At 33.5% G+C, this 12,178-nt stretch overlaps 1 protein-coding gene across 2 annotated transcripts in view; it reads left to right on the forward strand.

Annotated features, from left to right (window-relative positions):
- The window catches only part of LOC150104143 (WD repeat-containing protein 55), a 164,406-nt gene that overhangs the window by 84,215 nt on the left and 68,013 nt on the right, over window positions 1–12,178 (forward strand). For both annotated transcript variants that reach the window (XM_090396779.1, XM_090396778.1), the window contains exon 2: window positions 3,557–3,711. In XM_090396779.1, the coding sequence (XP_090252905.1) occupies window positions 3,557–3,711 (155 nt within the window). The remainder of the gene's footprint in view (window positions 1–3,556; window positions 3,712–12,178) is intronic.

Below are 12,178 nucleotides of genomic sequence, written 5' to 3' on the forward strand. Positions count from 1 at the left end.
CTGAGAAAGGAACCTAACCTTCGAACTGTTTATTAAGAAGAAGCTATATGATATAAATATAAATATTAGCCTGAATATTAATTGACTTGTGAGAGGATAGAGCTTGAGCAAAGAATAGAATAGTTTTCCATGTTAAGTCACAAGACGGAATGTGTCTGACATGCTCTGTATAAAGATTGTATATAATGGTACTATGGAAATGAGCACTGAGATATAGGATTGTTAGATTTAAACATAGGAGTTGAAATTTTGGATATCTTAACCTAAAGAGGGGGGGGGGGTAGTTCAGACTCTCTAGTATTGAGATTATTCTTTAAAGTGTATATATGCAACTGTTTATAATAAATGTGTTTCTTTAAGTCAAAGTTCACGAGTCTGTTGTTTCTGAGATTGAATTACCACTTATAAAACTTTCGGACCTGTATGAGTGAGGGGAGAAACCATTTACGTAAGAAATAAAAAAGGGGGGGAGCCACGACTGCACATTACGTGATCCCTTTGTTGTTTAATGTAATTTATTTGAGTATCAGAATTTAGTTGCCGGCTGGCGCAAGTTACTCAAATTACGCAAGTTATGCAAGTTACGCAATTTAGTTACTCAAAAGTTGCCTGTTGTATAGTGTCTTAACAGGGCTAAACTAATCTGTTCAAATTACAATGCCCTAACCACTGAACTAAATCACATCCTTAACATTTTCTCACCCAATGGTTACAACATCCAAAAAATACTAAAACCAGTAAACCACAGCCCCCCTTCCCCCCCCCCCCTTTCACAAAAAATATTACTCTAAATTCATCACCATTCCCTACATCCGGGGCATCTCGGAAAAAATTACCAAAATGCTGAATAAACATGATCTGACCTCTTGTTACAGACCATATAGAAGATTGGCATCCCTTATCTGCTCCACTAAAAACCAACCACTTCCCCTAGACCTACCTGGTGTATACCAGGTCCCTTGCAGCTGTAGGCTGTCCTACTCTGACCAAACAGGCAGGACAGCGAGTATCAGAATTTCGGAACAGAAGGACTACATCCGGTTTCACCAGTACAGCCACTCTGGGCTTGCAGACCATGCTCTGGATACCTGCCACAGAATACGTTGGAAGAAAGTCACAATAATACACTGCAGTAAGTATAAATTTGAAAGACATTCATAGAATCAGCCTCAGCCTTAAGAAACATGCCAAACTGCAACAAATTTGGATGCATGAAACTGTCCCAAATTTGGGAGACGTACATCTTGAGAACTTCAGCCCATTCCGGCCAAGAATACCTAATATAGCCCGCTGGGGGGGGGGGGGGGCACCATCAGGATTTTAGGGAAAACAGTAGTTTCCTTGTTTCTACCTCATTTGCTGTTTTTAGTGCCTGTGTGTGCTTGTCTTAATCTTATGTTCCCATGAAGATGGCAATGAATGCCAAAATATAGGAAGTATATATTAAAGTTTATTTTAATTTATATTCCAGTATACGTTGTGGATTTCTTAAGTTATTTAGTAATCATGTGCAACCAATGTATAAGCCTTTCTGAGAGAATTACTTCAGCTTGGTATCTTTTCTAGGTCTGGCTCACACTAATGAGACCTCAATAAAGGTTGAAACTAGTCTGGGTTTCAATAATGCCCATAATGCATAACATTATACGTGTCTAAGGATACGTGGCTTGTATTATTGGATACTAAGGGCAGTTCATGTGAAGTCATCAACCTCTATATACGAGTAGCCCAGTCGTGAAGTTACTTCACACTAAACTTTATACTTGGATAAAGGATGAAACCAAAAATATAATTTCTTGTCATCTTTAACTTATAAATTCTCCTTCATTCTTATCATGCTACCATCTTAAAGTTATACATGTTTTCTCTGCTACTTAATCATTGTTTGTATAATTTAAGTCACCCATAATGATTACTTATTTATTACCCATCCCAGATTTGGCAACGCATTTCTTTGTTCCCCAGCAACTGAACTGCCAGGTCTGTAGCCACACTCCACCATGTATTTGATCCTCTCCATCCTTCTAGCCTCCACTTCACAAGAGATAGCCTCAAACTTACTGCTATACAGGAAATTATTACCATTATTGCTTTCATGATTTTCTACCCTAACTGGACTCAAGTCATCTGATATTACTAGTAGTATTCTTCATCCTCTTCTGCCACTAAGGCAACAAACTCAACTGCTTTCATTCTAATGCTCTTAGCATTTGTACATTGATATAATAAGCTACTTCCTTGTTTTTTTTTTTTTTTTTTTTTGTATACTTTAATCTGTAATCTTCTTGGCTCATTTGGACAACTTTCTCTTATCCATTACCCCCCCTCTCTCTCTCACACACACACTCTTTCTTTCTCTCTCTCTCTCTCTCACACTCACTCACTCATGCTCCATCCCTTCAGCAGATTCATATAACCATGCTTATTGACGTTTGTATCACCATTACGTCTACATACCCTAGCTGAACTTACACATACATTCTCAGCATTCTTCTCACGATCCATTCAAGTGCAGGACCATCCTTCTTATAGATGTATTTTCTATCATCGCTCACCAATTTTGCTTTCTCATATTTCTTTCTTGCTTCTTCCATTAGGGCATTCATATCCTCTCATACTGTATTTATCACTCTTTAAATTATTAGTTTCAATAAGTGCTGTCATTTCTTTTACTTTTCTCTTCTGCTTCTCTATTGCATTCATCACATCCTTTATTTTAGCTCCCGGGAAACTCGATATAGTGAAGCCATTGTCAAGCACAAATTTAATTATCTAATTTAATTGCTAAATAATTAAATAATTATCTAGCAATTAAATATTGCTAAATTGCCTTACCATGTTACTTTTTTTTTTCTTGTATTCTAATTTACTTATCTTGTTCTTCTTTTTATTATTAATCATCGAGATGAATTCATATCAATGAATTGTTCATTTATATTTATTCATTATGAAAATGGGTTATAAGCTATCATTTGTTACTTTCATGATTTTTTCTTCCTTTGGAGATAAAGTGCACCTAGCAACTGCAGATCACTATTGAACTGGAAACTTTATGATTATCATCATCAGAGACCTCCAGAAGTCTAAGACTCACTGAGGGAAAGCTACATATCACAGAAACAGACACTAGTTGTAATGCCTTCTCTTAAGCTCATTCTTGCAAGATGCACTTGCCACTTCAACAGGCAAGCTGTTCCTCTCACTCACTGTTCTGTGAAAGAAATATATAGTCCTCATCCTTTTCTTCACTGCACATAAACTCAACTTCTACAGATGTCTTCTTGTCCTCTACCCATCTTCCATATGCACACACACACACACACACACACACACACATATATATATATATATCTGCATTTGTCTAAAATCATATTTATTTGTTGTCATTGCATGATAAAAAATTAACACAAAAATAGAAATGAATTATTTCTGGATTTTTTTTTAAATTTAATTAATTAATTTTTTTTATATGATTTGAAAACTTGCTACTGATTGTTTTTACACATTTTAAAGCTTTTTTTTTTTTTTTTTTTTGGTGTCTTTTCGATTTCATTAGGCAAAAGAATCTTCTCAGCCAGAATCCTCACAGAGCAATGAGGATATTGCTAAAGTGCCAGCAGATATTAACCTTGACTCACTAGTGATTGATATAGCATTTCATCCTTCAAAAGATGTCATAGTTGGGGGAACTATAGATGGAGACATCAAAGTGTAAGTTGTATATATCAAGAGTGCAAAAAAAGTTATATATATTTCTGTGAGTGAGATGACATTTTGGAACATTAAACTGTTAACTCATTCCTTGTGCTATTTTCATTACAGTATTTTTACACTGGTTATTTATTTCATACGACTAGCTTTACCTCTTGAGTGTTTTTTAAGGGCATTCTCAACTAGGAAGGTTGTAAATAGGTATTATTTCTGGGAAAGTTCTCATGTTACTCCTCTAAGTAAATATTATTTTTATGGCTATTTTAGCTTATTTTTGTTAGGATTCCAATATTTTTATAATGTCATTGGATTTTTTCTCAAATTTTAGGACATTGCTGATGTTTTATATGGACAGATATATGTAGAATATATAGGGAAAAAACCGGACATACCTTTGTGGGATGTTGCTGGCTGTCTTCTTTTTCAGTGGCATACCAGTGTATGGCAATATACATTCATTGTTGAAGGAAGAAAGTATGACTGAACAGAAGGGGAGGTCGGAAAAGTGGGGTTTGAGAGATGTGGGAGAATTATTGGTGAGGCAAGAGGTATGTGAATGTTTTTTGAAAAACCCGGGTTTTGTTATATTTTTTAAAAAATTAAGGGTGTGCAGAGAATACTTTGGGACGGGGGGAACATAGAAATTTTTGGGTAAAGAGAAGGATATTATGGGATAAGATCAGGGGTGGGAGGGTTGTAAATATGTTATCTTGAATGGGCTAAAGACTAGATAACCTAGGAATCCTGCACTCAAGACCAAACATGGTACTTAAACACTTAAGGACTTCGGTAAGCAGGGTGATTTATTTATTTAGATCTCTTCAGGGTAGTGGTTAAACAGCAAGCATTCAAAATCATTTACTGCACAAAGATCTTCACAAACATCTGTACCACAGTGGGATTTGAATTCAAAGCATGTAGGCTCTGCAGATTATAAACATATCCACTTGGTGATTATTATTATTATTACGTGACACCTCCAGGGAGTCCAAAGACTTATAGAGGGAGGATTTCATTAACATCGTTTGCTCATTTCTGGCTGACTGGAGTTGAAACACTGAATTCAAGTCTCTCTCTCTCTCTCTCTCTCTCTCTCACACACACACATGCACACACACTTCTGACTAATAAGGCAGCCAAGAATTATTTATTTATTTGTATAGATTATTTCTGCTGGATGCGTACTCTATTAAAAAATAAATGTTCGTAGTTAATAAGCTGCTGGCTGGATAATGTATAGCCAGATACTTATTGACAAGTTGTTGGATTGCAATATTCCATTACATGAAAAAGTAGCCAAGGTGATTGAACAGAAAATTGAATAGTGTAATTAGGGATGTTAACTATAACACACTTAATGCTACAGTGCTCTTATGGCAGGCAAAGTCAAGCAGGATAAAGTTCCATAGAGTGGATCATTCTCCTCCCTCCCTCCCTCCATCCCTTTAAAAGGGTATTTACACTTTTAAAGGGAGGGAGGTGTGCACTGTTGGTGCCAGGTTATTTTGCACCCTAGGCAAAGTTTACAAGTGTGCCCCTTATTTCACAAGTTGGATATTTTTTAAAATGAAATTTTAAATATGAAAAATAAAAATTATTTTGGCATGCTTTATTAATAATAAACAAAGTAATATGCAATATATATATAATATATGAAAATCAAGTTTTAATTTTTCTTGCCTTCGATTTTTCAAAATTTTCTACCATTTCCTTTAAATCTAGTGCAGAAGCTGGCTTGTGTTCAATTGAAATTGTTGCCAAATCTGTTAACCTGTTTTGGGACATTGTTGAGCACAAGTATGTTTTAACAAGTTTTAACTTTGAGAAACTATGTTCTCCACTTGCTACTTAAACTGGAAGTGTCAGGAGAATTCTTAGTGCAACAAAAACATTGGGTATGCAGTCGACAAGCTTTTGCTGTACTATAAAGAATAGTACTTCTTGTGGTGGCATGGATTTTGGAAGTCTTCGAGCTATTGCTTGAAGTTCACTGCAGAGATCCTCGGCATCACTATCTTTATTAGCATTATGAGTCAAAACATTTTCAAGAGTTTTGCAATTGTTTAGTAAATCAGCAGTTATTTTTTCAGTGATATTATATATATCATAAAGAAATTCAAATAGAACATTATGCTGCTGTAGTTGTTGGAACCTCTCTTCAATTGACTGTGTAGCCATATCCAAGACACAATAGTAAAATTCTATGTTGAACTTCTGCTGAGAATCTTGCAAAGCCTCATCTTGACATTCATATTTGAATTGCCGTCTTTGTCTTCTCTTTTCTCTTTCTGTTTTTTTCTATTTCAAAATTCAGTTGAATCTCCAGTTCTTTTGCAATTTCAACAGCATCAGTCAAAATTTTTTCAAAACTCTTATCAATTCTGCATTTTGGAATTTTGACCACTGAGATTCTCAATCAGTAATTCCAGTTGCCTTAGATGTTCGATTAAAGTTTCTATTATGAATGAACCTGTAGTTTCCTCTAGAGGAACAAATCCTAAAAAATGCTCTCTTACTATTACCTCAGGTTTGGATATCTCACTATCTGATGGAATAACAATATCAACAAAACGTACAATCATTGTCAGCTGTTCACTTGTTAGAGTACTTGTGTGCCAAGTACTCTAACTAAAGCAATCAAACATTCCAATATTTGACGCCAGTATTGTTCTTCTCTGATTGTTTGCTGATTGAAATTATCAAGAGTTCTTTCTGCGATTAATCGCAATTCAAGTTCTTTCCAAGTTTAATAGTTTTCTAAATGAGCAGTACTCCTCTCATGTGAAGAAAGGATTACTCCAATATTTTTCCAGTCTTTGACTCTTGATTTTTGTAGAGTTAATGTAGTTTTTTTACTGAATATTTTACAGCAAAAACAAAAAACTGCATCCTTTGATACTGAATATATTAACCATTGATGGTCCACTATTTCATTGTTCGGTAGTATCCTCTTGTAGTGTAAAGAGGAAAATCTTTTTTGTGAATCTTTGGGGAAATCATATGACACAATCTGTTGTGGTCCATTTTGTACTAAGATTTGTTGAATATTATCGTTAAAATGAGAAGGCCAGTCTGCGGGATCACTATAATTTAATACAGGAATAGTAGTATCTTCTGGTTTGTCTCTTTAGTATCTTCGTTTTCTTTATTTTGCACATCTGTTCTTGGATCATTATCTTTAATAAGAGTAACACAACATTCATCTTTCGTATCTTCGGCAAAAGAATTATCATGTTCATCTTTATTAGTTGTTTCTCTTGTGCAAAGATATTTCAAGAAAGAACCCTCTTGCTTCGCCAGTTCTTTAGCTTTTTCTGATTTTATTTTCCAATACTGAGCTCTAGATGGTCGCTTTTTATCAGCCATAGTTAACTAAAAAATTATACTTTTATAAATAAACTTTCTTATATAAAAATAATAATATATAAAATCCTATATAAAAATAAAAAATATTTTTAAAAAAAGTCACACATTTATTATTAATTATTCACACGTTATTATTAATTAATTTATCGTTAATTCATTTTGGACACTAAAATTAACTCAAAAAATGAATAAATGTTTTTTAAATTATTTTTAACAAATTAATTTTTAATAATTGATTATTGAAAATAAAATGAACTCACCTGATTCAATCGTTCGATACTTGGAACAACTTATGGAGATAAAAAGCCAAACGGCTATTTTTTTTTCTGGCGAAGTTAATTAAATTATGGGGATAAAAATCCCTTATTATTTTACAGCCAGTATCTTAGAGTTTCGCATACTGGCTGTATAATAATAAGGGATTTTTATCCTCTTAATTTAACTTATGGGGATATTGAAACACATTACACGTTCGTCTTTCACAAATATTCTGAACAGATTATTTTTCAAAGATATTTGAAACAAAAGATATTTATTTATTTATTATGTTTTTGTTCCAGGCACCTACTAGAGTAGACCTACTATTGCTGTGCCATGACGTCACATGACTTGCAAAGTTTGGGTCGCATATCTTCTTTCCCGAAAATCCCCACTTTCTCCACACATTGTTTGGGAAAATCCCCACTAACTCCCCACATAAACTAAAATGTTTCTAATTGACATTAAAACAAAATAAAATTGTTTTTCAGGTTAAATTAATAGGGCTTTTTTTATTTTTTTTTTAAATTAATTTGAAAATTCTCTGTTATAATTCATTTACAAAAAAAAAGTTATAAAATACCAAAATTTAATATTTTAAAATTTTAGCGTTTTAAAATATTTATCTTAACTGAATTTTAAATAGCGGTAAGTTCAAATCATTTAAGTAAGGAACAAAAAAAAGAACCAAGAGTTAAATAGTAAAATAGTGTGATGTGTGAGTGATAAGGGAAAAAAATCGATACCTAAATCATATATCACTATTTAATTTTGATATTTTAGTAAAGTATGAATAAAGCATAGCTTGAAGTTTTGTGCCCTAGGCGGCTGCCTAGTTTGTCTAAATGGTAACGCCGGCCCTGCGTGTGTGCCGAAAGATCAGTATGCAAAAATGATGATTTTCACCTTATATGGAATTTTGTTTCAAGTTAATATCATATTTGTAAATATTGTGTCATATATATATATAGACTGCTCGAATCTGCTGATAATGAAATTGCATAACAAGTTTTTCATGCATTCATTCTGTACTCTGTAACAATAGAAAATGATGTTTTAGTTACTAATACTAGTCTCTGTTTGGATGATATTGACTTGCAGATCTAACTAGGAGTTGCATAATATCCCTATAAAATATTTCCATAGTCATCGCAGTGTTTGTGCAGTCATTGGGAACTGTGAATGGACTGATGCCTTTCCATGTCTCAAGTTATGACTTCATGTGCTATCGATCAAAGACTACTGTTATGTGGTTGCTGACCATTGGGAAGTAACAGATGATGCACAGTGATTTATTAAATAAATAGCTTTGTCTTATTCTTTTGTGTTTTTTTATCTCAGTGTCCAATAATGTTAACAAGAAGCAGGTTTGGCTGGAAACTAATAAGAAAACTGTTTATGGGAAGTTGTAGTTATGTGAGGTCTCAGTAAAAAGAGATGTCATGTATTTGCTTTAATATAATGTTGGTATAGAAATTTTGAGATGGGTACATTTATCTTTCAAAACATTGTTTTAAAGCAGTGGTCTGAAACCAGCGGCCTGTGGGCTGCATCTGGCCCCCGAAGCAATTTTACACGGCCCGCAAATACATTTCAATTATGTATTTGTTGTAAATACGGTGCTTATAGTTTTAGAGACATAGAGATATGGACTGAGCTTATGTGCACATTTACAATCAGTAAATTTAGTTCGCCAGCCGACAGTTGGTGGCTCTTCAGTATTCTGGTGTTTCCGATGCACAGCTGCACAGTTCATGTTGCAATATAGATGGAGACAGACTAACATATGGCTTATAAAACCTGTTTATTTGTGCTTGTTGTTAGATCTACATTATATTAATACCTATTGTTTAGAATTGTGCATAACTTTTGAGTGTTGCTTTCATATGAAAATTCATCTTGTTGAATTAAAGTTGTAAATAAAATTATAATAGTGATTTTAATTAAGAGATTAAACTGCAAGCCATGTCTTTAACAAAGAGTAAAAGAAAAGTGGACGAAGAAGGACGTGTTTTTCAAGATAAATGGGAAATTATGTACTTTTGTGGTGTGTGCGCATAATAAAATTGTATGTTTTATTTGTAATAAGGAAATATCAGTTCCAAAAGAATACAGTTTACGTCACCATTACGAAATGAATCATGAAGAAAAATTTGAAATGTTGGTAGGCAAATTGAGGGAAGAAAAGTTACAGTTTCTGAAATCTGGCTTACAACGACAACAAAATTTTTTTACTGAAGCAAATAAATCCAGTGAAGCAACAGTTCACGCAAGGTTTGCTCTTGCGCACATCATTACAAAACGATCAAAACCATTTACTCATGGCGAATTCCTTAAAGATTGTTTGATTAAATCTGCTGAACTTCTTTGTCCTGACAAACAACAATTATTTAAAAATATTAGTTTGTCAGCCAACACTGTAGTGGAACATATTAACAAAATCTCTAGTGATTTACGATGTCAATTAAAAGAAAAAGGTATAGATTTTGCAGCATTCTCAATAGCAGTTGATGAGAGTACTGACATCACAGATATAGCACAACTTGCCGTTTTTGTACGAGGTATTACTGATGAATTTGAAGTAATTGAGGAATTATTGGAAATAATTCCTATGAAAGGAAAAACTGGTGCACAGGATATTTTTTCTGAAATAAAAACTGTAATAGATAAATATAAATTTAGTTGGGATAAAATGGTTGGATTTGCAAGTGATAGTGCAGCTACTATGGTTGGTAAAAAAAAAATGGAGTAGCGGTAAAATTAAGAAATATAGTGAAAGAAGAAAAATTTCAGAATAAATTTTGCACTATACATTGCATTATTCATCAAGAAACACATTGTGCCAAAAGTTTGCAGATGGATAATGTTATGGAAACAGTAACTAAAACAGTAAACTTTATCTGTGGACGAGCTCCGAATCATCGAGAATTTGTTGCATTGCTTGAAGAAATTGAAAGTGAGTACGGAGAAATGATTTATTATAACGAGGTGAGGTGGTTAAGGCGAGGAGCTGTATTAAAACGGTTTTTTGATTTAATATATGAAGTCAAAATTTTCATGACACAAAAAAATAAAACCATTGACGAGCTACGTAATGATACATGGTTAACAGATGTAGCATTTCTTGTTGACTTAACCGGCCTTTTAAATATTCTCAATAAAGAGCTGCAAGGAAAGAATAAACTTATCACTGACATGTATGCTTGTATTAAAGCTTTTAAAGTTAAATTGCAATTATGGGAAACAAACTGGAATCAAAAAATTTCATACATTTCCTATATCTTAAATCCTGCCCTATTATTTCAAATGAAAAATCTCAAGAATATGCAAGAAAAATAGCATTATTAGGACAAGAATTTGAAGAAAGATTTAAAGATTTTAATGATTCAGAATCCGATTTTACATTATTTTCATTACCATTAAAAACAAACGCGAATAATGCACCAGAAAATCTACAAATGGAGCTAATTAATTTACAGTGTGATATAAATCTTATTCAGAGATTTGAAGATACAGATTTGATTAACTTTTATTCGTACTTGTCAAAAGATAATACCCTCAGTTACGATTTGCAATAAGAATAATCGCTTTGTTTGGGAGTACATTTATATGTGAACAGTTTTTTTTTGCAGTTGAAAATTAATAAGTCTAAGAAAAGAACCTGATTGACCGATGAGCATCTACAATCTGTGATGAAGGTAGTTTCTAGTAATATTTCTCCAAGGCTACAAACTTTATCAGAATCGAAACGCCATCAAGTGTCAAGTTGCAGTAAGAAATAAAGAAGTTTATAATTATTTATCCTTTCTTTTAAGCTTACATGGTGATCCGAATGCATTTTTGAAAATTATGGAGACAACTACCTTGTTTGAATAAAAACTTTAGTTTAATGTAACTAAAGTCTACATTCAACGTTTCGACCTTTATGTCAAGGTCATCTTCTGGAGCATACAACTATACACAGAAAAAGAGCTGCACTACAATCAAACTGGTTTGTTAAAGATACTGACCAACTGCTACAACAATTGTTGGCCTGACCTCTGGTGGAAAAAAAAAATTATACATCAACGCTAGAGTCCTATTTTTAGTATTATCTGTTGGTTGTAGAAATACATTGGGCGCAACAACAAGTATCTATCTATATACAAATATTAACATCATGATTATACCTGTACATTCCAGCCAGTTGGTATGGAATGGTTTCTAATACTAGTTGAAGATTGGCTAGAGCCCTGACTTATGCTGGATCTTATATATTAGATAGGCTGAATGTGTGCCATCCAGATCCTTGGAATTTTCATGCCATCTTTGTTGTTGATATTTGGGTGGTTTATCAGGATTTCACAGGCTTCCTTAAATTTCCTTTCATACCAGGTTTTTGTGTGGTGTAAAGAGTGGGTGCTTTTCCAGTTGATTTGGTGTAAGGTGTTGAACGCGTGATCTGAGAGGCCTGCTTCACCATAATGGTTATATTTAATGTGTCTAATGTGTTCTTTCTTTCATATAGGGATTGTCCATCCTGTTTCACCAATGTACGGTAAGTTATAGGTGCAGCGGATGCAATAGACTCCAGGATGTGCTAATGGGAGGAGAGGCTCCTTAGAGGAGTTGAATATGGTTTTAAGTTTAGTGGGTGGTTTAAAGGTGGCATTGGGGTTATAATGTTGTAGGATTCTGTTGATTTTTTTCTGATAACCCTTTACTGTAATCTAGATTCGTTTTTGTTGTTGTTTTATGGAGTATTTTATTAATAGTATTTTTGTTACAGCCATTATTTATGAATGTGTCGCTGATGATTTTTAGTTCTTGTTTCAGGGCTTGCTGGTTAGAGAAAATTGTTGTA

Source organism: Typopeltis vanoorti, chromosome 8, assembly GCF_054136105.1.
Source record: "Typopeltis vanoorti isolate ZY-2024b chromosome 8, IOZ_Tvanoo_1.0, whole genome shotgun sequence".
NCBI classification, from domain to species: Eukaryota; Metazoa; Arthropoda; class Arachnida; order Uropygi; family Thelyphonidae; genus Typopeltis; species Typopeltis vanoorti.